Below are 27,687 nucleotides of genomic sequence, written 5' to 3'. Positions count from 1 at the left end.
CAGATGAACAAAACAACACACAATAAAAGCAGGAACATGACAATGTGTGGACTTAAATTTCAACGTACTTTCTTTTACAAATCTACAAAATAAAAACATTTAAAAATAGGTAATTTCATTATTGCTTATAAATTGGTAGTGTTTATATTGGGCAAAATGTTTGAATTAAACCAGGGTAATGTTTTAAAAATGTACATGCCTGCATGGAGATGTTAGTAGACTGTTGACATGAAGAAGGGATGATTCTCTGAGCCTAAGGCAGTAAACAGACATTTTTATCCACCCCAAACTTCACACCCCTTACACAAGCACACACACTCCCAAACACACACACACACACACACACACAGGCACACACACTCACACTACTGCTTAGGAGGGGTAGGTGTCAAAACCTTCAGTCAGCTTCGGTTAACTATCTTTAGAGGCTTGTGGTTGACTTGTTATTAGTCAGAAATGGGTTTCTGTAGAATCCTCACTCCCTTTCTGAATATCAACCTTTTATGAGCTTATGTTTTTGGAGATGCAGTCATTTAGTTAAATAAATTAACATTTTAAGATATGTTGAAAACATTGGTCAATGTTGTCCATTTTAAACAGGATTCAAATAGGATAAAATGTAACTGTTATTCTCAGCAGTATGCTTTATGTGGACTGGTTCACTGTACTGGGGGTGGTAGACAGGGTCTCCTCTCCCAGCTCTACACATGTACTGGCCTCCATCAGAGACACTGACCTGGCTGAGTGTGTAGAAGGATCCAGAGGTTGTAGCTACTGGTTCAGAGTCTCGTCTGTGTCTGTACCAGTAAAACTTCCATCCAGAAGACTCTACAGTACAGGTCAGTGTCACATTGTCTCCTATCAATATTTTTACACTACATGTCTCTATATATATTTTTTGTATGTGGGACTTTGAAGGTTCAAACCTCATAATTTGCACCTGTGGGACTCATCTTAAAGGAAGTAGAGGGGTTTGTAAGGAGAACTGTTCAGAGAGAGTTACTCATCACCAAGACAGAATGGATCACACTTGGTTCTGCCTTCTACACTGTGAGTACTGAAAAAGTACACACAGTTCTATAAGGTTAATATTACTACTCTGTGACTACAAAACAGTTTACATGACTGCATAACTGCTGTGCAGTAAAGACTTTATTTGTCTTTGTTGTAGTATTGAGTACCCTCATCTACTGTGGTCACTGAAGTTAAAATTAGATAATCATCATACCTCCCACTTTGTATTTTTCATCCATTTTGTCTCTGTCACTGCTTTTCCTTCCTCATTTGCTTTTAATTAAAAAGTATATTCAGTTCTGTATGTATAATCTCTAGAGATGTACAACACAGCTGTATCTAACTAATACTGTAGGTAATTGGGTGGTTTTGTTAGTGTACCAGAATGATATTCAGCAGAGTGACTGAAACTTAAATAAAGTATACAAGGAGGAGACTAGCAGGTATTCATTTTTTAAAAGGCGGTTTTCGATTGCAGTTTTAACAATACAAGCTAGTTGTCATATTTAAAACAGTAGGCTTTATATTTGGCAGTAGAAGCTACTAGAATGCTAGTCACAGATCTCAATAGTGAGTTTCTTAATCTATCCAAAATAAGCAGTACATTCCCTCTGTTTGTTCAGCAAGAATCAAGTCAATTTTTTATTTATTTACTTATGTGCTATAAAGGATAACTGCAACTACATGTACAATTTACTTTAATTTAGCGAAATGAAACAAAACATGACTACATTAATTTTTGCCGGACCACGTAAGTGGGGCCGGCCATTAGGAGTGAATGTCTCTCACTGATTGAGAGACCTTGTTATATAGCGTACTGGTTAGTGATGCAGGCTTCCATGCAGGTGACAGGTGTTCTATCCTTGCCACGTACAAAACAATCTATGCATTAGGATTTGTTCAAGAAAGGCAAACACTTCGCTGGCTACAAGATTCAGTAGCTATGTTATAGTAAGCCTAAAATAAAACTGTTTATAGTTGTATTGCGACTATTTCTGTTGGATTTTTGAAGTAAGCATTTGCACATACATTTTGGGGTAATAGATCACAACCATTTGCGCAGTAAAAGAGGAGTGGTTTCCACAATTCTCTCGTCTTTTCATTTGACAACAAAGTCAGTTATCATCACCTATATTGATAGTTATTGTATCAATCAAATTCACGAATGAAAGAAATATGACCGTTACTATGTGCAAAAAAGTACTTCACCAAAATCCTCAAACTATTACAGTGGATATAAAAAGTCTACACACCCCTGTTAAAATGCCAGGTTTTTGTGATGTAAAAACAATGAGACAAAGATAAATCATGTCAGAACTTTTTCCAACTTTAATGTGACCTATAATGTGAACAATTCAATTGAAAAACTGATATTATTGAGGGGGAAAAATTAAAACCTTTCAATAACCAGGTTGCATAAGTGGGCACACCCTCTTATAACTGGGGATGTGGCTGTGTCCAGAATTAACCAATCACATTCAAACTCATGTAAAATAGAAGTCATTACACATCTGCCATCATTTAAAGTGACTGATTAATCACAAATAAAGTTCAGCTGTTCTAGTAGGATTGACATTGTCTTAGTGGCATCTCAGGGCAAAAGCCATGGTCCGCAGAGAGCTTCCAAAGCATCAGAGGGATCTCATTGTTTAAAGATATCAGTAAGGAGAAGGGTACAAAATAATTTCCAAAGCATTAGATATACCATGGAACACAGTGAACACAGTCATCATCAAGTGGAGAAAATATGGCACAACAGAGACATTACCATGAATTGGATGTCCTTCCAAAATAAATGGTCAAGGAGGCTTCCGAGAGGCCTACAGCCACATTAAATGAACTGCAGGAATTTCTGGCAAGTACTGGCTGTGTGCTACATGTGACAACAATCTCCTGTATTCTTCATATGAATGGGCTATGGGGTAGGGTGGCAAGATGGAAGAATTTCTTACAATGAAAAACATCCAAGCCAAACATTCAAAACATTCATTTGCAATTGTAATTAATGGAAAAGCCTGTACCCATAATTTGAAAAATAATAACTTGTTATAAAATACTAACAACTTGACAGGCCTATACATTAGCTTATTTGCTGCTGTTGTGGCATTCCTGAATCTGAATGCTTCTAGCCTAATTGTTTATACTAAATTGTTATTGAGGTTGTTAACTAAATTTTAAATAAAACGTTGAATTTATTGCATAACATATTACAATTTACATTATTTCTTTTTTTGGCACGAGTTGGTGGGGTTGACTATTTGACGAATTATCGATAGCGAAAATATTTATTATGCAAAACCCTAGACCATTGCAAGCCCTGTAAGTAATGTCACCTAGGGAAAGTTATGAACAGAACATACTGGCCCCACCCACACACTACACAACAAAGACTTTCCTGTGAGAAAAGTTCAGTTCCAATAATAAAAAAGATAATAACAGTTTGTGTTTGTGAAAGGTGAGAGATAATTTAACTCTTAGTGTGTGTGTGATGTTAGACATTACAAAGGGGCTCAGTGGGTGAAATGTCTCTAACGTGACAGTTCTTCACCTCATATAAACTGGTAAAGAAATGGTTCAATTTGACCCTAATATAACTTAAGGGTTAAGAAGTGGAAGGTGTTCGGCACCACCCAGGCCTTTCAGACCGTCTGTCCAAACAGGATTACCTGGCAAGGAGGAAGATTAATTGGCAGACTGGTGAATGTGTCCATGTGACCACAGTATCACAAGCTCTCCACAAATCTGACCTCTATGGGAGGGTTTTAAGAAGAAACACTCCTCAAATACATTAAGAGACTTATGACTGTAATTCCATCAAAAGGTGCTTCCAGCAAGTATTACCTCAGGGGGTGTTTGCTTATCCAAAATAAAAATAAAAATGTCACTTTGATAATGTGGGTTATTCTGTAATGTGTGTATAGTGGAGGCAAAAAGAACCAGGCGCAGGATAAGTAACAAAACAAGACTTATATTATATGTAGAAGAACAAGCACACTAACATTAACATTAAACACAAAGCACAATAAACAGTGAAAGGTGAATAGATACGAGGCAACTTAAGGCAAAGGCAATCAACACAACGAGACACAGGTGTGGGGAAGGGGTGTTGATGCCATGGTTCTCATGGCGATGGTTTATTCACTGGTGAGGAGGAGCGCAGACAATTACTGTGTGTAAATAAAGCCTGAAAAAGTCATATTGTTTATGTTATCAATTTAGGCTGTAAGGCAACTAAATGTGAACATTTTGAAAGGGGGGTGACTTTCTACACCCACTTAGTTTGGTTTAGTTCTCATTCTGACTGATGAAATTTGTCATACGCTTCAGTTGCGCAGACCTCCCATTGAGATCATATAGATTTATTATTTGGGCTATTCTGGCTAAATCCACCAATCTATTCTAAAGTCTCATCATTTCCAATGCACCTCACAAGGTTCTCCCCCCCTGTTCTCCATCATGGACAACATAGGAGCAAACCTGTGGACACCAACAGGGAGAGACACAGGGAACTGACACATGGTAGATAAAGAGTTTTTAAATGGCACGTTCAGTTTTGTCTAGCAATTAAAAATATATATATATTCTTACTATTTTGTTGAACTATTCTTTATGAATTGGTCTATAGAATGATTTGCATTACTCAGGTATCGATAGAAAATATAATATCAAAATGTTTGTGCGACTCATGGCTTTTTCTATGGGATGGACTGCAGTTGCAGCTACGTGATCTTGCATGATTTGAGCTGTATTGATTAGCCTACCACCCGGGATTGGCACATGAATATGTACCAATCCATTTGCTAGGTAGACTAATGATGGATGAAGACAATTCTAACATTTATCACACACACTATACAGCGATCAGCTAACATTATGACAACCTTTTGCTGCCAAAACAGCCCTGACCCTTCGAGGCATGGACTCCACTAGACCTCTGAAGGTGTGCTGTGGTATCTGGAACCAAGACGTTAGCAGCAGATCCTTTAAGTGTTGTAAGTTGCAAGGTGGGGCCTCCATGGATCGGAGTTGTTTGTCCAGCACATCCCACAGATGCTCAGTTGAATTGAGTTCTGAGGAATTTGGAGGCCAAGTCCAAGTGAGGCCAAGTGAACTTGTTGTGTTCCTCAAACCATTCTTGAACTATTTTTGCGTTGTGGCAGGGCACATTATCCTGCTGAAAGAGACCAATGCCATCAGGGAATACCATTACAATGAAAGGGTGCACATGGTCTGCAACAATACTTAGGTAGGTGGTACGTGTCAAAGTAAATTCCACATGAATGGCAGGACCCAAGGTTTCCCAGCAAAACTTTGCCCAAAGCATCACATGGCTTCCGCCGGCTTGCCCTCTTCCCATAGTGCATCCTGGTGCCATGTGTTTTCCAGGTAAGCGATGCACACACCTGGCCATCCACGTGATGTACATTTTTTTTTATTAATCAGACAAGGAAACCTTCTTCCATTGCTCCGTGGTCCAGTTCAGATGCTCATGTGCCCATTGTAGGTGCTTTTGGCGGTGGACAGGGGTCAGCATGGGCACCCTGACTGGTCTGCGGCTACGCAGCCCCATACGCAACAAACTGCGATGCATTGTGTGTTCTGACACCTTTCTATCAGTGCCAGCATTAACTTTTTCAGCAATTTGAGCTACAGTAGCACACTGGCCAGCCTTCGGTCCCCACTTGCATAAATGAGCTGTTTTCGAGATGTTCTGACCCAGTCGTCTAGCCATCACAATTTTGCCCTTGTCAAAATCGCTAAGATTCTTACGCTTGCCAATTTTTCCTGTTATTAACACATGAACTTTGAGGACAGAACGTTCACTTGCTGCCTAATATATCCCACCCACAGACAGGCACCATGATAATGAGATTATCCGTGTTATTCAATTCACCTGTCAGTGGTCATAATGTTATGGCTGATCAGTGTACATTTTGTTTAGATAAACAAAAAGGCCATTCTGTGGTATACCCATGCCTCAGGTCTCTATTCTTGTTACATCCGCCATTCTTTTAATAATGCAGAACAAACCAGTCTGTGGCCAGGTAGTCAATCAAAAAAATGTGTCTGAAAATGAACACTGTTGTGAGGATGTAACAACATAGTCTTTAAATCATTTCTATGCGAAGTGTCTCTTTTTAGATCTGTGGGAGAATAAAGAGCTAAGTCCAAGTGAGGCCAAGTGATGTAATCAGAATGTCTTCATGTAGAACGAAGCAGCCCATTATAACCTTTAAAATGTCATCTTGTAGAGCCTGGAAAAAGAAAAACAAGACTTGTCCATTTAAGTGCTTGTCTCGTTGGGCCATTTGATTTTCGCAACAAACTGAGCATCTCTAAAACGCACAATCCCTAAAACGCATATGTTTTTGCACAGACTTACTAACTCCCGGAGCTGCTTTCCTAGAGACCTTACAGTCTTTCTAGGGACCCTTTAGCCTTCCTAGAGGCCCTTTTAGCCTTTTAGGGACTGGGCTGCATTCACGGACTGCATTTTCCATTCCTGGGCCCAGTTGTTCTTCCTGGGGCGTCGGCCTGACACTGATGAAGGAGATGTGTTTGCACCACACCATAAATGTACAAATCAAAATTCCAAGGGGGTGTCCCAATTTGCTCCTACCTTGTGGAGGTTAGCTGCAACAACAGTTTGCATTTCAACCATCTCTTCCCCTTCTAGCACACTGGCAAGTTTCACTTTTAAAAACTTTAAAAATCTACAATCGTTAATATTGAAAGATAATATACTGTACTGTGACGAAATTTGGCCAATCAAGAAATGTGATTTCGCTTGCCACCCGTCTGATATTTTCAAATGCATGATGTCATTCTTTCTCATTGACTGAAATAGTATTTAAGATAAAAGCATCCTCTGACCACATTTTTTCAACGTCACATGTTGACCTTTTCCTATTACATCATGTTAGAAGTAGAGGGCTTTTTAAGGAGAACTGCTGAACAGAGAGTTACTCACCACCATAGAATGGATCACTCCTGGTTCTTTGAGCTACTCTGTGAGTACTGACTTTGTATTTGTGTATCAGGTTTGTTGTGAGCACAAAGTACATTACGGTTAATATTACTACTCTATTACTGCTGCATAGTTTACATTATTGTGTTATACTGTATTATAATGACTTTCTTTATCTTTGTTATAGTGCTGAATACCCTCATCTATTGTGGTCAACCTCAATGTAATGTAGAAATTCATTCATTTGATTATACCTCTGTCTTTATGATTCAGCACAGCCGTGATTTTTTTTTTTTTTTACCATGTCCATTGATAAGTCTACTAGGGTTGAAATAGCCATGTCTGTGGCTTCCTTCTGCACAAGAAAAAATCTAACAATATATCAAGGACATACAGTTTATTTGGAGGGGGTTGAAAAAAATATTGAATGAAACGTTTAAGAATTGCAACCATTTGCATATACAGTCCCCTTATTTCAGGGGCTCAAATGTAATTGGACAAATTAACACAATCATAAATAAAATGTTCATTTTTAATACTTTATTGAGAATCCTTTGCAGGCAATTACTGCTTGAAGTCTTTAACGCATGCACATCACCAAACGTTGGGTTTACTTCTTTGTGATGCTTTGCCAGGCCTTTACTGCAGCTGTCTTCAGTTGTTGTTTGCTTGTGGGTCTTTCTGCATTAGGTTTTGTCTTCAGCAAGTGAAATGGATGCTCGTTTAGGATGAGATCAGGTGATTGTTTCAGCCATTGCAGAATATTCCACTCAATTGCCTTAAAAAACTCCTGGGTTGCTTTTGCAGGATGTTTTGGGTCATTGTCCATCTGTAAAGTGAAGCACCGTCCAATCAACTTTGCTGAATTTGGCTGAATCTGAACAGACATATCTCCATATACTTCAGAATTAATCCGGCTGCTGAATCGCCACCTCATCACTAAACACTAGTGACACAGTGCCATTGGAAGCCATGCCTACCCATGCCATCACACTGCGTCCACTGTGTTTTACAGATGATGTGGTATGCTTCAGATCATGAGCTGTTTCAAGCCTTTTCCATACTTTTCTCTTCCCATCATTCTGGTACAGGTTGATCTTACTTTCATCTGACCTAACAATGCTTTTCCAGAAATGGGCTGGCTTTTTTAGATGTATTTGGAAAATTCTTATCCGGCCTTTCTATTCTTGAGGCTTATGAATGGTCGGCTCCTTGTGGTGAACTCGCTGTAAAGTGCTCTTGTGAAGACTTTTCTTCATGGTAAACTTAGATAATGATACACCTACCTCCTGGAGAGTGTTCTTCACTTGGCTGGATATTGTGAAGGGGTTTTTCTTTACTATGGAATGGATCCTGTGATCATCTACCACTTGTCTTCCGTGGAAGTCCAGTCCTTTTTGTGTTGCAGAGTTCACCATTGTGTTCTCAGAATGTGCCAAATTGTTGCTGAAGCATGGCCTGTTTCACTTGTATTGAGAGCTCCTTTAACCACATGTTGTGGGTTCACAGCTTCCAAATGCAAATGGCACACCTGGAATCAACTCCAGACCTTTTACCTGCTTAATTAATAAGAAATAACAAAGGATTAGTCCCTACCTGTCCAAGAAACAGCTTTTGAATCAACTGTCCAATTACGTTTGGTCCCTTAAAAAGTCCCAATTTGGATGTGAATACCCTCGAATTAAAGTGGAGAAACTGCACTTTAAGCCCATATTCATTATTTAACTGTAACTTCAATATACCTTGGTCAACAAGCAAAATAACAGTGTCCAATTATTTCTGGACCTAACTGTAATAAGGACTAGGGCCACTCATTGCCTTCAGAACAGTTACAATCCTTCTTTGAATGCTGTCATACAAATCAGCAGACACTTTTTCTCAAAGTACATACATACAAATTATCACTTAATGCTCAGATAAGCTTTCTCAACATAATTGTTCTCAGGTGGCTTTCTGCACAGAAAAAAACTGCATTTACCTACTGTACAAAATAACAGAACTATCATAATCGGGTAAACCTACACCCCCCGTTATAATATAAATTTAAATTATTTCATTAAACAAAAATGGTTTAACAGGGCAAATGAATGGGGCTGGCTAATCAACCAAAACATGTCTGGGCTTTTATTAGGGGTTTTCCGGTAGGAGAAATCCTATTGTTATTGCTAGTATTATTAGGGGTTCTCCGGTAGGAGAAACCCTATTGTTATTGTTAGTATTATTATTATTAGGGATTCACCGGTAGGAGAAACCCTATTGATATTGTTTGTATTATTGTTAGGGACCTTAATCTGGTTCTTCTTGAGCCACTCCTTTGTTGCCTTGGCCGTGTGTTTTGGGTCATTGCCATGCTGGAATACCCATCCACGACCCATTTTCAATGCCCAGGCTGCGGGAAGCAGGTTTTCACCCAAAATTTGCAGTGAAGTTGTCCTGTCCCCTTAGCAGAAACCCCCCCACCCATAGCATAATGTTTTGATTTTGGTCTCATCTGACCACAACACTTTCACCCAGTTCTCCTCTGAATCATTCAGATGTTCATTGGAAAACTACAGATGGGCCAATACATGGCTTTCTAGAGCAGGGGGACCTTGCGGGCACTGCAGGATTTCAGTCCTTCATGGCGTAGTGTGTTACCAATTGTTTTCTTGGTGACTATGGTCCCAGCTGCCTTGAGATCACTGACAAGATCCTCCCATGTAGGTCTGGGCTGATTCCTCACCATTTTCATGATCATTGCAACTCCACAGGTGAGATCTTGGAGCCCCAGACCGAGGGAGGTTGACAGTTCTTTTGTGTTTCTTCCATTTGCTAATAATCAACTGTTATCACCTTGTCATCAAGCTGCTTGGTGAAGGTCTTTTCAGCCTATTCCAGCCTTGTGTAGGTCTACAATCTTGTCCCTGACATCCTTGGACAGCTCTTTGGTCTTGGCCATGGTGGAGAGTTTGGAATCTGATTGATTGATTGCTTCTGTGGACCAATGTCTTTTATACAGGTAACAAGATGAGATTAGGGGCACTCCCTTTAAGAGTGTGCTCCTAATCTCAGTTTGTTACCTGTATAAAAGACACCAGGGAGCCAGAAATCTTTCAGTTTTAGAATTATTTTTCTGGATTATTATTCCAATGTTACTTTACCTAACGTAATATTTCATACAAAAATATAAATGTACTTCGCCAATTTGGGATTCTGCCCTTAACTCTCGCTCACTCTCAAAATATTTATATTTCTGGGAGATTGTATGTAATTTGCGGCCGTCAGGGAGACGCAATTAAAATGCAGGAGACTCCTGGAACTTCCAGGAGAGTTGGGATTTCTGCAAAAAGCACGATAACTAAGTTGTGTTTAGTGGGGAGGCAACATTTTAACACTCTCCCCAGTTTCTTTCTAATGTAAATCGAACGCCCATTCACAAACATACCGTGACTTTATTTTTTGTGCGACGGAGATACTCATTTTGCCTTTTTCTTTTTCTGTTCAGCACCCCAGAATGCTTCCCTCCATGATCCATTTTGGTCATGTGACTGTGCCTGTGACAGAATTTAGAGTAGGCCAAATGTTGGAGGGTGTGCTGCAACTATCTCTCTAATTTTTGTAGATTAAAGAATGACGGTACTGTCATTATTTAACTCAATCAATTATCATTCTCACCTTTCTCTCTCTCCCCATCTCACTATTTTAAAGGTTGCCTTGTTTGAGGAGATATTTGCTGTCCATTGGTGTGAAGTTCTGTGATGGCAATTTTATCAATCAGAACTCTTAAAGGAGGAAGTACAGAGATGAAACTCTCTTGGCACAATTTAACAGTTTTAATAATTATTTGCAAATAAGAGAGACTTGTCAAACGCTTACAAACATAAGCATCCGAGGAATCTCTAACTTAATACATGAACAGTTCGTATTTATTACAGTTAAAAGGGGTGTGGTAAGTTGTTGCCCATCTGTCTCGTGTCACAAAGGTTTTACCTAAAGGGAGGCTGTCCCCCCACCTAATCCTTCCTATAATAATGTTTACTGTTGTATTTACCTAAAGGGGCCAAGAGACCTTACTTCCCCCCAAGGACCACATTCCTAAGGAACAAAAGGACTGACACCCTTCTTTGTATAGGCAGGAGAACATGGTCCAAATACCTAATAATCCTCTGATATTATACAGACGTGTGTAACAATCAAAGTAATGCTTTTACATACCAGCCAATGGAAAGACAGACATTTCTCAAATGTACCTTAGTTCAAAATTTCCATAACAAGTTCAAAGGCATCATATTGACTTATTTGTATACTTAATACATACTAACATTTTATTTTAAAAAATTCAAATGATACTTCTAGCAGAGCCTTTCTTTGACAATTCTACTTGAGTATGGAGATTGTGTAGGCCCTACTCCACTGCCACCTACTTAATATTAGGAAACGTTTATTGATTTTCGGTAATCTAATTAGTGTAATTAGCATTAATTAACTACTATGATGTATCTTTTGAACCGTTCATGCCACAGACACGAAACCAAATGTTTCATACTTTTATGCTATGCCCACTGCAAATGTTACATATGCTACTTAGCTTAATTAGCAATAATTAACAATTATTTATATTTTGAACCATTTAAGCTACAGACACAAGAGCTGTCATTGGTAACACTTATGAACTTTAACTATGCCATGTATGCTAATTTGTGTTAATTACCCTCACCAACAGTATCCCTTACACTTTAGAAAATACATATTCCAAACCTTTGGATAGGTAAACACTATTTTGAAACATAAATATAAGCACAGAAAAAGTATTAAGTACACTGAACAAAATTATAAACGCAACAGTTTTGATTTTGCCCCCATTATCATGAGCTGAACTCAGTTTCCAAGGTGTTACGCTGCTATATTATTGTGCTGGGGGACATGAGGGATGTACTACTAACTTTTCTCAGTTTCCTCCAATTTTCAATTTTAGAAGGAGATGAGGTCCTGGTCCACACCTGCGGATTACCTGGTTTGGGGGGACCGTTGCTGTTCCTGTCCTTGTCCACCTGGTCATACTTCTGACCTAGTCTAAAATCAAATATACTCTGGATTTAGCCCAGAGAAATTTATTTATTATTCCTATTGGACTCTTAATATCTCACCCGGCACAGCCAGAAGAGGACTGGTCACCCCTCTGAGCCTGGGTCCTCTCTAGGTTTCTTCCTAAAATTCGACCTTCTTAGGGAGTTTTTCCTAGCCACTGAAATTCAACACTACTGTTGTTTGCTCCTTGGGGTTTAAGGCCGGGTGTCTCTGTAAAGCACTTTGTGACAACTGCTGTTGTAAAAAGCGCTTTATAAATACATTTTGATTGATTTTTTAGATTGAACTCAAAGATCTAAGACTTTTTCTATGTACACAAAAGGCCAATTTCTCTCAAATGTTGTTCACAAATCTGTTTCACAAATCATTAATGTTTATTGGTCAATGGCAGCCATGTGCTCTAACAAACTTATTTGACTTGACTTGCATTATGAGAGCTTGTCCATAGATGCCAACTATCCAGCTATGTGAAAAATGGCAAAAGACTAATAATAATTAAAGCTGCAAGCATCGTTGACAGGCTTCAGCTGCGTGCAACACTGTGCCACAGTCAGGACAAACTGTGCACATTGCTTGCACTAAGTGAGTTCTGTACACACTATGACACTGTAGATCACAGATGTCAAACCGGTTCCACGGAGGGCCGAGTGTCTGCAGGTTTTCGCTCTCACCTTGTACCTGATTGATTAATTAGTTCACTAATTGGTTAATTTCTACCCCCACCTGGCTGTTCAGGTCTGACCTGGGAACCAATTTAAAGGAAAACCCAAAGACCTGCAGACACTCAGCCCTCCGTGGAACCGGTTTGACACCCCTGCTGTAGATCATAGAGCACTTCTAGACAGGTGCAAATTGGGTAGATGCTCTATTGGGTTGAGATCTGGTGACTGTGGGGGACATTTCAGTGAACTCAGGATTATTAGGAACACCTGTTCAATTTCTCATGAATGCAATTATCTAATCAACCAATCACATGGCAGTTGCTTCAATGCATTTAGGGGTGTGGTCCTGGTCAGGACAATCTCCTGAACTCCAAACTGAATGTCAGAATGGGAAAGAAAGGTGATTTAAGCAATTTTGAGGGTGGCATTGTTGTTGGTGGAGAATGCCTGCTGCTAGAATGTTAACCAGGACCAAGAGAAAAGAGCACATCATTCCGGTTCTTAAATCCTTGCACTGGCTTCCAGTCAGTAACAGAATAGATATTAAAGTGGTGCCTTCAGTAATTAGCATAATTAACAGTTTATTTACCCTTATTGATAAGATACCCTTATTGTTTTAGGCAGATAAACAGATGGTCAGAGTACCTAATGATCCTCTTATATTATGCAGACGTGTGTCACATACAAAGACCAGAGTTACATACCAGGTAATAGAAAAGCAGACGTATCTCAAATGTACATTAATACAATAATTTCCATAACAAGATCCATGAACAAAGGTCAGCTAGTAGAGCCCAGAGTCCGAACTAAACATGGCGAAGCTGTGTTTAGCAGTTATGCTGCAAACAACTGGAATACACTACCAGAACATCTTAGACATGCCCCAAATGTATCAATTTTTTAATCCAGGTTAAAAACACTTCTCTTTTAATGTGCCTATGACTGAGCACTTAAACCTTCAGTCTTACAGCTTTTATATCTTCCTGTGTTTTTATCCCATTCTATTTCTATTTTATTATTCTATGTTTTACTATTATGATGTTGTTTTGATGTTTTAATTTGAGTATTTGTTTTTATTTTATTGTATTTTTATATTTTTTCTGTTTCATTGTAAAGCACATTGAATTGCTTCTATGTATGAATTGTGCTATTCTCAATAAAAAGTTTAGTAAAACCATGTAGGGTACTTCGATTTCTCTCTTAAGTGGAACCTTTGTTTAAATAACTCTTTGCAGATGGTTCAATATAGGGTTCTTCAAAGAAATCAATATATATTGTTCTAACTAGAACACTATATGAAGGGTTCTACCTTGAACCATTTCATTATCTAAAGATGTATCAAACTGCATTAATTTCTTTTAAATCCAAAGCATGGTCATTGCACTTTACCTTTTTTTGCCACTGAAATTTTTTGAATCACCCAGTTTTTCTTACCAAGTAGGCCATGGTCCCTGTTTCACATAATAAAATTAACAGAGAACTGCTAAAAAATGTATAACCTATGACACCAATAACAATAGTGTTTCACCAGTTAACTGCTGAAACATTAATCTTGTTTGTTGGAAAAAGTAATTGTGTCATGCACAAAGTAGAAAAAAAGGTCCAAAGTTTAACAACAGGGATTTAGTCTGAAGGAAAACAATGCGTCCTGATCTCCCTGTAAAATGCAAGTAGTCTTACCTGACTTTCAGTGCACTGAAGAATTAAAAATACAACTGTTCTGAATTCTCAATGCCTTTTGCCCATTCTCAACTAAGGATGGTGTGTAGAAAAGTTCTTTAAATGGATGAAAAAAAGCAGTTGACATGACAAAATGTGCCTTTTAAGATAATGTTTGAAACGTAGTTTATCATAACATTGCTATAAGTTCGTGAAGCCCTTCAGAAGACACAGTGTTGTCTTATTATACTGGATGTTTGCCTCTCCTGTTATACTGGATGATTGTCTCTTATAGTTACATTCATGTTTCTATGTCTCCACAGGTGCCTCAGTGGAAATAATCTCTCCCTGCCAGCCACAGTACACAGTTAAACTCACTCTGCATTGTAGATCACACTACCAACACTGTATGTACCGTTGGTACAGAGACAACATAGAGCTTCATGGTCAGACCACAGAAACCATCATCATCTCTCTCCCAGAACAGACTGGTCATTACCAGTGTTCCCTTTCAATTGGGCCAAATGTCTATTTCTATTCATCAGACATCTGCCCAATCAGGAGAATTGGTAAGATAATTAATCTTCAATGATCATGTAATGCGATCAATATCACTCTCTTTTTTGTGAAACTATTAATATTGACATATTCTTGTAGACATGGTTTTTGTGTTAGCAATATAGTTAACAATTTAGTCTGTGAAAAATAAAATAATAAAATTTGAACGGACATTAAACATAAATTATACAGACTAGATTGTTGACTATATTACCTTATATAGTTCAATGATGGCTTTTATTTTGAAAAAAATATATATAGTTAGCACTGCTGGCATAATATACTGCTGCTAGAAGATCAGTAATGAAACCTCGAATGGCCATCACTAGTGTTTGCAACAGTTGTGCTTGTAAGTTTAAAACCCTATGTCACACACAAGGTGATAAACACAGGTAAAAATGGCAATTAAAGGTACTTTCTCACATGCAGCTTTTTAAATTGCAACTAGTGTCTGTGTATAAATAGTCAATGAGTTTGTTAACTCTCATGTGGATGCACTGAGCAGGCTAGATACTGAGCCATGGAGAATAGAAAAGAACTGTCAAAAGACCTGCGTAACAAGGTAATGGAAATTTATAAAGATGGAAAAGGATATAAAAAGATATCCAAAGCCTTGAAAATGCCAGTCAGTTCTGTTCAATCACTTAAGAAGTGGAACATTCTGGGATCTCTTGATATCAAGCCAAGGTCAGGTAGACCAAGAAAGATTTCAGCCAAAACTGCCAGAAGAATTGTTCGGGATACAAAGAAAAACCCACAGTTAACCTCAGGAGAAATAAAGGCTGCTCTGGAAAAAATTGGTGTGGTTGTTTCAAGGAGCACAATATGACAATACAAAAATTAGCTGCATGGGCAAGTTCCCAGAAAGAAGCCTTTACTGCGCCAATACCACAAAAATGCCTGGTTACAATATGCCCGACAATACCTACACATGCCTCACAGCTTCTGGCACACTGTAATTTAGAGTGATGATACCAAAATTTAGCTTAATGGTCACAACCACTCTTCTACAAGGATCTAATCTGAATCCCGACATATTAAACAATTATAGGCCAATATCGAACCTCCCGTTCCTCTCATAAATCTTAGAAAAATGTGTTTCCCAACAACTGAATGCCTTCCTGAAGACAAATAACATTTATGAAATGCTCCAGTCCGGTTTCAGACCCCACCATAGTAGAGACTGTACTCATGAAGGTAACAACTAACCTTCTAATGGCCTCAGACAAAGGTTCCGCATCCCTCCATTCTCTTAGAGAGACTGGAAACCCATATTGGGCTACGTGGACATGTTCTAACCTGGTTTGAATCTTATTTATCTGAAAGATATCAGTTTGTTAGTGTGGATGGCATATCTTCTAACAAGTCAAAAGTATGTTTTGGTGTTCCTCAAGGCTCGGTTCTGGGCCCATTATTATTGTATTTTCACTGTTATGCTGATGACACACAGTTATATATTTCAATGAAACATGGAGAAGCCACAAAATTAGCTACTTTGGAAGCATGCATTTCAGATATTAGGAAGTGGATGACAGAAAGTTTCATTTGTGCTGCTTCCGTTTTTTAGATATTAACATAATATTTTTTGGTCAATCTGAGGTCAACCCCCCACATTCTCCAAATTCACCCAAAATAGTCTTGTTCGTTTGTGCTTCGTTTGTGCTGGTTTGTGCCAGTAAAAGTTTTGTTTGTGCTGCATTGGGTTTTAAAATATTCAACATTGAATTATAGACGATGACGTCACCAGCCCCCCCACATGCTCCAAATTCACCCAAAATAGTCTTGTTCGTTTGTGCTACGTTTGTGCTGGTTTGTGCTGTAAAAAGTTTTGTTTGTGCTGCTTCGGTATTTTAGATATTAAAATAACATTTGTGGGTCAATCTGAGGTCAACCAGCCCCCCCACATTCTCCAAATTCACCCAAAATAGTCTCGTTAGGTTGTGCTCCGTTTGTGCTGGTTTGTGCTGTAAAAAGTTTCGTTTGTGCTGCTTCCGTTTTTTAGATATTAAAATAATATTTTTTGGTCAATCTGAGGTCACTCACCCCCCCCACATGCTCCAAATTCACCCAAAATTGTCTCGTTCGTTTGTGCTTCGTTTGTGCTAGTTTGTGCCGGTAAAATTTTCGTTTGTGCTGCTTTGGGTTTTAAAATATTAGACATTAAATTATAGACGATGATGTCACCAGCCCCCACACGCTCGAAATTCTCGTCCGTTTGTGCACAACTAACTGAAAGGGAAAGACACTGAATGAGAGAGAATTATAGACGGTGCACCAGCCCACTTTTTTTTAACAGTAGGCTAGCTGAAGTAACAAGGTAAGACCTAAAGAATCGCCAAACCAAATCACAATATTCACTTATAGGTTACTGTTTTCAACTTTTAATGAACTGATGCGGATCACAGGATGTGTGGATGCAACATAAACTTCAAGGTAAGTGTTTTTACTTACTGTATGCTGTGTTTTGTTAATAATATAAAAAAATTCACAAATACAGGCACCATAATCGGTTTGCTGTGTTTATACACGTGTGTATTGTAAAGGCCATAGGCCTATATGTCTCTTAAGCTGATATTGTTGTCTCTTAAGCTTACTGATATTGTGAAATATTATTACAAGCTATTTGCTATTTTTGGTTATATATTATATTATATGTATAATTACAATGTCATTTATTTCTGTGATCATTAGACCTACTCCAGTTTTCAATTTCACATGATTCATTAGAAATCATAGTAAAATGTTGATTGTATGCTCAATTATTATTGGAGCTCAGTTAAGAAAGGTTCTTAATTTTGATCAAAGTTGATCAACCTTTTATTAATTTATTACGTCCTTGCTAAATAATATATATATATTTTTTTTATATATAGGCTACATTACTTAACCAAAATCTTAGAATTGTTGTACATATTGGTTTTCGGAAGAAGAAAATAACAACTATTTTCAAAATTGATAATGTTTCTTGAGCATCAAATTGATAACATCAGTAGGCTAGCTATTGTTGAATGTTTTCTGAAGGATCATGTGACACTGAACTAATGATGTCAAAAATCAGCTTTGATTACAGGAATAAATTACACTTGACTATATATTCACATATAAAACTGCAGTATTATTGGAATAATATTTCACAATATTACTGTATTTTTGATTAAAAAAATATTGCCTTAGTGAGCATAAGAGAACATAAAACTTTGATAAAAACACTTTTTAAAACTTTTCACTGGTAGGCTACTGTGTGTGTATTTATGTTTCTATCTGTATATGTCATTTAATTACTACTACTACTACTATTATTATTATTATTATTATGTATGTGGAAACTCATGACTCAATTAAGACTTGAGTGCAAACTTCCATAAAATAGCACACTACTTCTCCTAACAGGAGTAGGAAAACAAGAGTTTATGACATACAAAATGTTCAACAAAAATAATTAAAAAATATAAATAAAATACAATCAGGAGACACTGAAGTGAAGATAATTGTTTAGTCAACAAATTATGTGATGACAGGAACGTCTTCATCAATTCTACTTTAAAAGTGTACTCGCCTCGAGGATAGTCTAGCTGTTTTCTTTCCCAAAATGCTGAAGTTACATTTAAACTACAAATTGATGGCACATGCGCACAAATCCATTTTGCTCAGAGAGAGTGGCAGAAAAAGTGACATAGGCCTAATATCCGAACAACATGACGTTTTTATTAAACACTACAGGACTACAAAAAGAACTGATAAGAAGTTGCATGATGTTCTATTAAATCATCTTTATTAGCATCTAACATTTTAGAGATTGAATAGACAAAACCGAAATAAAATGCTCATAGGCTATAGGCTACTGACTAACTTCACACAAAAATACAGAGCTGTCTGTAACAATTTTTGATCTTGTGACCATTGATTTATCTATTTTATTCAGTCAGCCTTATTTGTAGCCTATAGGTCTAATAAATATTAACATTAATTTGATTTAATTTCTGATATTTTAAAACCCAACGCAGCACAAACGAAAATTTTAATGGCACAAACCAGCACAAACGAAGCACAAACGAACGAGACAATTTTGGGTGAATTTAGAGCATGTGGGGGGGCTAAGTGACCTAAGATTGACCAAAAAATGTTATTTTAAAATCTAAAAAACAGAAGCAGCACAAACAAAACTTTTTACAGCACAAACCAGCACAAATGAACTAGACTATTTTGGGTGAATTTGGAGCATGTGGGGGGGCTGGTGACGTCATCGTCCATAATTCAATGTCGAATATTTTAAAACACAACACAGCACAAACAAAACTTTTACCGGCACAAACCAGCACAAACGAAGCACAAACGAACGAGACTATTTTGGGTGAATTTGGAGAATGTGGGGGGGCTGGTTGACCTCAGATTGACCTAAAAATATTATGTTAATATCTAAAATACCGAAGCAGCAAAAACGAAACTTTTTACAGCACAAACGGAGCACAAACGAACGAGCATAGTTTGACGACGTTTTTTGCGTTGGTGGGGGGGCCAACTTCACGCAGGTAAAACTTCTTGCTTTTAAATTCAAGAAAAACAGAAATGCTAGTTTTAGGACCCAAGAAACAAAAAGCTTTGTTAGCAGATCTCACTTTGAACCTCGACGGCTGCATGGTCGTATCCCAAAAAACTGTAAGAAACCTCAGCGCTATCCTTCACCCTGACCTCTCCTTTGATGAACATATAGAATATGTCTCAAGAGTTGATTATTTTCATATTTGAAACATTGCAAAAACATTCTATCAAAAACTGATGCAGAAAAACGAATCCATGCTTTTGTTACTTCTTAACTAGATTTCTGCATTGCTCTTCTTTCCGGTTACCCTGACAAATCAATAAATAAACTTCAATTTGTGGTGCACACGGCTGCTAGAATCCTAAATAGAACAAAATAATTTTGAACACAGTACTCCTGTACTAGCGTCCTTACACTGGCTGTCTGTTAGGGTTGATTTTAAGGTTTTATTGTTAACCCATAAATCAATACATGGACTTGCTCCTACTTACCTTGCTGAAATGATCCAGCCATACATACCTACACGTAACCTACGATCACAAGATGCAGCCCTTTTAATTGATCCTAGAATCTCTAAACAAACAGCCGGAGGCAGGGCATTTTCTCATAGAGCTTCACTACTGTAGAATGATCTGCCAATTAAGGTTAGAAATGCAAACTCACTGCAAACTTTCAAGTGTCTCCTAAAGACTCATCTCTACAGCACGCAAATGGGTGTGAGGGTGACCAGAAGGCTTGATACTGTCCACCCTTGCTGTCTTGCCAGGTGGGCTCTCATCGCCACTGGGATGCTCTCCCTCTAATGCCTTTCGGGGGCAGAGTCACTGGCTTGTTGTCTCTCTGTTGCGCACTTGTGCAATTGGGCTGTACTCTGCTGGCAATACTATGCCCTCATTCAGGGTGGTCTCTCTAGGTTCTTCCTAAATTTCGGCCTTCTTAGGGAGTTTTTCCTAGCCACTGAAATTCAACACTACTGTTGTTTGCTCCTTGGGGTTTAAGGCCGGGTGTTTTTGTAAAAGCACTTTGTAACAACTGCTGTCGTAAAAAGGGCTTTATAAATACATTTGATTGATTGATTGATTAGCAGAAAAACACCCCCAAAGCATAATGTTTCCACCTCCATGTTTGACGGTGGGGATGGTGTTCTTGGGGTCATAGGCAGCATTCCTCCTCCTCCAAACACTGCGAGTTGAGTTGATGCCAAAGAGCTCGATTTTGGTCTCATCTCACCACAACACTTTCACCCAGTTCTCCACTGAATCATTCAGATCTTTTCATTGGCAAACTTCAGACGGGCCTGTACAGGGGGACCTTGCGGGTACTGCAGGATTTCAGTCCTTCATGACGTAGTATGTAGGACAGGAAACAAGACAAATATGGAAATATATCAGTTAGATGTAAATGCTAAATGCATATTATCAACTATAATGCTGTCATTTATTTACATGTTTTCAGGACATATTAAAATATATTGGAAAATGGCCAAATTCGAATATGTAAATACATGTATGAGTTATGGCAATACAGTACTGTAATTTTCATCATAGGTACACTTCGACTATGAGAGACAAAATGTGAAAATCCAGAAAATCACAATGTAGGATTTTTTTATGAATTTATTGGTAAATTCCTCATTAAAATAAGTATTTGGTCACCTACAAACAGCAAGATTTCTGGCTCTCACAGACCTGTAATTTCTTTAAGAGGCTCCTTTGTCCTCCACTCATTACCTGTATTAATGGCACCTGTTTGAACTTGTTATCAATATAAAAGACACCTGTCCACAACCTCAAACAGTCACACTCCAAACTCCACTAAGGACAAGACCAAAGAGCTGTCAAAGGACACCAGAAACTAAATTGTAGACCTACACCAGGCTGGGAAGACTGAATTTGCAATAGGTAAGCTGCTTGGTGTGAAGAAATTAATTGTGGGAGCAATTATAAGAAAATGGAAGACATACAAGACCACTGATAATCTCCCTCGATCTGGGGCTCCACGCAAGATCTCACCCTGTGGGGTCAAAATGATCACAAGAACGGAGAGCAAAAATACCAGAACCACTCGGGGGGCCTTAGTGAATGACCTGCAGAGAGCTGGGACCAAAGTAACAAAGGCTACAGTCAGTAACACACTACACCGCCAGGGACTCAAATCCTGCAGTGCCAGACGTGTCCCCCTGCTTAAGCCAGTACATGTCCAGGCCCATCCATCCATCATCTTCCGCTTATCCGGGGCCGGGTCGCGGGGGCAGCAGTCTAAGCAGGGATGCCCAGACTTCCCTCTCCCCAGACACTTCCTCTAGCTCATCCGGGGGGACACCGAGGCGTTCCCAGGCCAGCCGGGAGACATAGTCCCTCCAGCGTGTCCTAGGTCTTCCCCGGGGTCTCCTCCCAGTGGGACGGGACCGGAACACCTTCCCAGGAAGGCGTTCCAGAGGCATCTGAAACAGATGCCCAAGCCACCTCAGCTGACCCCTCTCGATGTGGAGGAGCAGCGGCTCTACTCTGAGCTCCTCCCGGGTGACCGAGCTTCTCACCCTATCTCAAAGGGATCGCCCGGCCACCCTGCGGAGAAAGCTCATTTCGGCCGCCTGTATCCAGGATCTTGTCCTTTCGGTCATGACCCAAAGCTCATGACCATAGGTGAGAGTAGGAACGTAGATTGACTGGTAAATCGAGAGCTTCGCCTTGCGGCTCAGCTCTTTCTTTACCACGACAGACCGATACATCGACTGCATTACTGCAGAAGCTGCACCGATCCGTCTGTCAATCTCCCGTTCCATCATTCCCTCACTGATGAACAAGACCCCTAGATACTTAAACTCCTCCACTTGAGGCAGGCACTCTCCACCAACCTGAAGTGGGCAAGCCACCCTTTTCCGACTGAGGACCATGGCCTCGGATTTGGAGGTACTGATTTTCATCCCCACCGCTTCACACTCGGCTGCAAACCGTCCCAGTGCATGCTGAAGGTCCTGGTTAGAAGGGGCCAACACGACAACATCATCTGCAAAGAGCAGAGACGAAATTGTGTGGTCCCCAAACCTGACACCCTCTGGCCCCTGGCTGCGCCTAGAAATTCTGTCCATAAAAATTACGAACAGAACCGGTGACAAAGGGCAGCCCTGCCGGAGTCCAACATGCACTGGGAACAAGTCTGACTTACTGCCGGCAATGCGGACCAAGCTCCTGCTTCGGTTGTACAGGGACCTGAAAGCCCTTAGCAAAGGACCCAGGACCCCATATTCCCGAAGCACCCTCCACAAGATGCCGCGAGGGACACAGTCAAATGCCTTCTCCAAATCCACAAAACACATGTGGATTGGTTGGGCAAACTCCCATGAACCCTCCAACATCTCGTAGAAGGTATAGAGCTGGTCCAGTGTTCCACGGCCCGGACGAAAACCACACTGTTCCTCCTGAATCCGAGGTTCTACTATCGGCCGTATTCTCCTCTCCAGAACTTTCCCGGGGAGGCTGAGAAGTGTGATCCCCCTATAGTTGGAACACACCCTCCGGTCCCCCTTCTTAAAAAGAGGGACCACCCTCTTTGGCTGCGCCATTCCGGTGTCCACCACCGGGTTTGGGGATTGCCGCCTCGACAGGCACCGGAGACCTTACGGCCACAGCTCCGAGCGGCCGCTTCGACAATGGCGGTGGAGAACATGGTCCACTCGGACTCAATATCTCCAGCCTCCCTCGGGATCCAGTTGAAGCTCTGCCGGAGGTGGGAGTTAAAGATCTCTCTGACAGGAGACTCGGCCAGACGTTCCCAGCAGACCCTTACAGTACGCTTCCTCCCCCGCCATCGGATCCAACTCACCACCAGGTGGTGATCAGTTGACAGCTCCGCCCCTCTCTTCACCCGAGTGTCCAAGACATACGGCCGCAGGTCAGATGAGACGACAACAAAGTCGATCATCGACCTGCGGCCTAGGGTGTCCTGGTGCCACGTGCACTGATGGACACCCTTATGCTTGAACATGGTGTTCGTTATGGACAAACTGTGACTAGCACAGAAGTCCAATAACTGAACACCACTCGGGTTCAGATCAGGGGGGCCGTTCCTCCCAATCACGCCCCTCCAGGTTTCACTGTCGTTGCCCACGTGGGCGTTGAAGTCCCCTAGTAGAACGATAGAGTCCCCAGTCGGAGCACTTTCCAGCACCCCTCCCAGAGACTCCAAGAAGGTCGGGTACTCTGCACTGCCGTTCGGCCCGTAGGCACAAACAACAGTGAGAGACCTATCCCCGACCCGTAGGCGCAGGGAAACGACTCTCTCGTTCACCGGGGTATACTCCAACACATGGCGGCAGAGCTGGGGAGCTATAAGCAAACCCACACCAGCCCGCCGCCTCTCACCATCGGCAACTCCAGAGTGTTGAAGAGTCCATCCTCTCTCAAGGAGTGTGGTTCCAGAGCCCAAGCCGTGCGTAGAGGTGATCCCGACGACCTCTAATCGGAACCTCTCAACCTCACGCACTAACTCAGGCTCCTTCCCCGCCAGCGAGGTGACATTCCACGTCCCTAGAGCCAGTTTCCGTGTCCAGAGATCGGGTTGTCTAGGCCCCTGCCTTCGACTGCCGCCCGATCCTCTTCGCACCGGCCCCTTATGGTCCCTCCTGTGGGTGGTGAGCCCACGGGAAGGCGGCCCCACTTCGCCCGTTCGGGCTGAGCCCAGCCGGGCCCCATGGGGGAAGGCCCAGCCACCAGGCGCTCGCATACGAGCCCCAACCCCGGGCCTGGCTCCAGGATGGGGCCCCGGCTGCGCCATACCGGGCGACGTCACGGTACTCAAAATCTTGAACCGCTCTTAGTCTGACCCGTCGCCTAAGACCTGTTTGCCTTGGGAGTCCCTAATAGCTCCTAGGGTCACTCGGGTACTCAAACCCCTCCACCACGTTAACCATCCATGGTCGACGTCCGCGATATCGCGGACAGTGCTCATTTGCATAAATATTTCGAAAAATAGATTTGCCATAATCGTCCGATTCCAATGGTATATTATTTGTAGCCACTTTCCTGAAGCGTTCCGTGTATAATTGGGGTTTTCCGTGTATAATATGGGTTGTATAGTTGTATAGTTTGGGTTGCTATGAGAACCTTTCACCAGGCAACAACATTGCCTATGCATCTTAGAAAGGCTCATTTGTACACGACTATGAATATTACAAGCGTGTACATCACTATATATGATGTTTTGAACCATAATACATCGTTTGTATTATATATAAGATATAAAAATTTATATTTAGTCAAAATAGTATGGGGATGTTCTTGAGTTTTTGGGAAGAAGTTGGTAATTTTTCTGAGTTTATAAAATATATAAGTCCAAACGTAACTATCGATCTAGTGCTGCCATCTGCTGGCCGTTTTGAGTCATTACAGGCAAATAGTGGGTTTTTATATTCAATCTTATTTATTTCATAATGTTTTATTTCTAGGTAGAAGAACCACATTTTTTGGGGGTGCCTATATTTTTTACCTTCTATTATATAATTATTTCATTATTTTCAACCCAATTACAGTGTAATTTGATAGTAAAGGCATGAAAGTATGAGGAAATACCATTGACACAAAATCTCATAATGCTTTAAAAAAAAAATCTTGATGCTGAATGGCAGAAATGTTTTCCGAAAACAATTTTTTTGCCTTTCAAACAGATTAGTTTTATAAATAGTGACCCAGAAGTCTGTTTTTATGTGTTTTTATTGTAGCCAGAGGGGTTGCTATTAAAAGGATACATCATAATAGGTTGTATCTGTTACAGAAATGAATCTAGGACCCCAAATCCGGCCGAAAGCCCCATAGGCTACCAAGGGTTAAAGATGAAACGGGGCTGGGTCTTTCAGCATGACAATGATCCCAAACACACCGCCCAGGCAACGAAGGAGTGGCTTCGTAAGAAGCATTTCAAAGTCCTGGAGTGGCCTAGCCAGTCACCAGATCTCAACCCCATAGAATATCTTTGGAGGGAGTTGAAAGTCTGTGTTGCCCAGTGACAGCCCCAAAACATCACTGCTCTAGAGGAGATCTGCATGGAGGAATGGTCCAAAATACCAGCAACAGTGTGTGAAAAACTCATTTTGTCTCTCATAGTTGAAGTGTACCTATGATGAAAATTACAGGCCTCTCTCATCTTTTTAAGTGGGAGAACTTGCACAATTGGTGGCTGACTAAATACTTTTTTGCCCCACTGTATGAGCAAAACTGGCTTTGAAACAAATGTCTTTGCTGTTCATCCTCATGGTCTTTCATTCAAAATATTAACAAAAATCTAACAAATTATTACACAAAAATAAGAACTAAATATTTTTCTCCAAAACATGTACTACAATTATTATATCTCTTGAATTTTTTTTGATTAAAATTTAATTACATCTAAGTACATCTAAGAGCTTTTTTCACGGGGGTATAAAGATCAGGTGACCCAGGCAAAATTACCATAGTTATCCACCATCATGGAAAGACCCAAGAATACTGTAATGAAGTGCAACAAAAGGTAAAAAATTGTCAAAATGCACAAATCAGGAATTGGCTATAAGAAAATAGCTAAACAATTGAAAATGCCCATTACCACGATCAGGGCAATAATTAAGAAGTTTAAAGCCACTGTAGAGGTTAATGGTCAGCCTGGAAGAAATGCCCACACATGGTAAGGAGGATAGTTTGAGTGGTCTAAGGATCTCCAAGGATCTCACCTGGAGAATTGCAGACATTAAAGTGTTTATGGGTGAGAAAGTCTCCAATATTTGTAAAAATATTATTGGGGTTGTATTACAAGATATTACAATACCTACATTTTGTAAGGTGCTACTTCTGGTCGGCCACAGAGCATCCGCCAAACCACACTGGCGCAGTTGATCAGATTGCTCTCGATTGTGCAGCGGTAGAAGTTCACAAAGATCTTGGAATACAGACGGGCCTCCTTCAACTTCCTAAAAAAGTACAGGCATTGCTACCTGTACTGTGTAGATAAGTGTGAAGAGAAATACATTTCAGTACATAAAATGAACTGACTTGACAAAATGTGACTTTAAAGATACAATTCAGCTGATTCAAACTTAATTATCTGTAAATGTTTTACGGATTTGTGAACTTGGAGAACAGTATGTTATCCTATTATACTGGATGTTTGACTCTGAATGGTTGAGAAGGAAATGTGCAAGAGCTGATGTTGTGACATTCATGTTTGTTGTTTCCACAGAAAAGCCCTCAGCCTCAATGAAGATAGTCTCTCCCCAGGAGCCACTGTATACAGGAGACAGAGTCACTATACAGTGTAACATACCAGAATACACAGACTGGACTTATGTCTGGTACAGAGACAACCAACAACTTCCCAGTGAAACCAGTGAAACCATCACCATCTCTCTCCAAGACAAGGCTGGTCAGTACCAGTGTCATGGGAAGAGAACATGTTGGCCCTCTCAGTCATATCCCAGCTCATATCTACCCATCAGTGGTATTGGTAAGATCTTTCAGAAACAACATAATGCAATCACTCTTTTGTTAAACAATTCATTTTGAGGACAATCTTGTAAACATGGTCTGTGTGCCAGTATTTATGTTTTCAGTGTCATTGATACAGTATTGTACAGAGGTATGATTATACTTAGTAAATGTTTGTTTTCTGACTCTTTGTCCTAATTTATATTTGTGTTTCTATAGATCTGCCCATTGCCTCAGTTAGAGTCTCTCCTCATGGTCTCCTCTACTCTGGAGAGTCTGTTACTCTGCAGTGTGACATATCAGACTACACAGACTGGACATACAGGTGGTACCGAAATAAAAAACTACAGAGTTCTGGTTCACCTTCTAAAATCATCACCCCACTGTCTGACCAGGTGGCTCTGTACCAGTGTCAGGGGAGAAGAACAGATCGTCCCAAGTCGTCACAACGCAGTGTTTCCCTCCACATCAGTGTCACTGGTGAGTTCACTATTAAAAGCCCTAGCTTTTGGTTGCTTGGTGTCATAGATGTGTTAGTACACAGGATCTTTCAACTCAAACCATTTAAATTCCAATAGATTATCAGCCAAAGGCCACACTGAGTTCAGACAAACAGGACATATTGACAGGAGACAGTGTGACACTGACCTGTACTGTAGAGTCTTCTGGATGGAGGTTTTACTGGTACAGACACAGACAAGACTCTGAACCAGTAGCTATAACCTCTAGATCCTCCTACAAGCTCAGCCAGGTCAGTGTCTCTGA

The 27,687-nt window shown here is 40.3% G+C and overlaps 1 protein-coding gene across 1 annotated transcript; it reads left to right on the top strand.

Moving 5' to 3' along the window:
* The first annotated feature begins 634 nt into the window (after nucleotides 1-634).
* Nucleotides 635-27,687, top strand: LOC105007966 (carcinoembryonic antigen-related cell adhesion molecule 5-like). The gene is made up of 6 exons (XM_034290825.1): nucleotides 635-839; nucleotides 14,694-14,939; nucleotides 26,678-26,941; nucleotides 27,142-27,402; nucleotides 27,501-27,572; nucleotides 27,665-27,687. The coding sequence occupies exons 1-6, from the start codon at nucleotides 641-643 to the stop codon at nucleotides 27,685-27,687; spliced, it is 1,065 nt and encodes a 354-aa protein (XP_034146716.1). The 5' UTR covers nucleotides 635-640.

The sequence above is a fragment of the Esox lucius genome, chromosome 24 (assembly GCF_011004845.1).
Source record: "Esox lucius isolate fEsoLuc1 chromosome 24, fEsoLuc1.pri, whole genome shotgun sequence".
Lineage (NCBI taxonomy): Eukaryota > Metazoa > Chordata > Actinopteri > Esociformes > Esocidae > Esox > Esox lucius.
This window is presented reverse-complemented; position numbering and strand designations above follow the sequence as displayed.

Excerpts from the sequence above, each read along its gene's own strand:
- LOC105007966 (XM_034290825.1), top strand. The coding sequence starts at position 641 with ATGCTTTATGTGGACTGGTTCACTGTACTGGGGGTGGTAGACAGGGTC. Across the intron at positions 27,403-27,500 it reads CCTCCACATCAGTGTCACTG|ATTATCAGCCAAAGGCCACA; the intron begins GTGAGTTCACTA and ends AAATTCCAATAG. Across the intron at positions 27,573-27,664 it reads AGACAGTGTGACACTGACCT|CTCAGCCAGGTCAGTGTCTC; the intron begins GTACTGTAGAGT and ends TCCTCCTACAAG.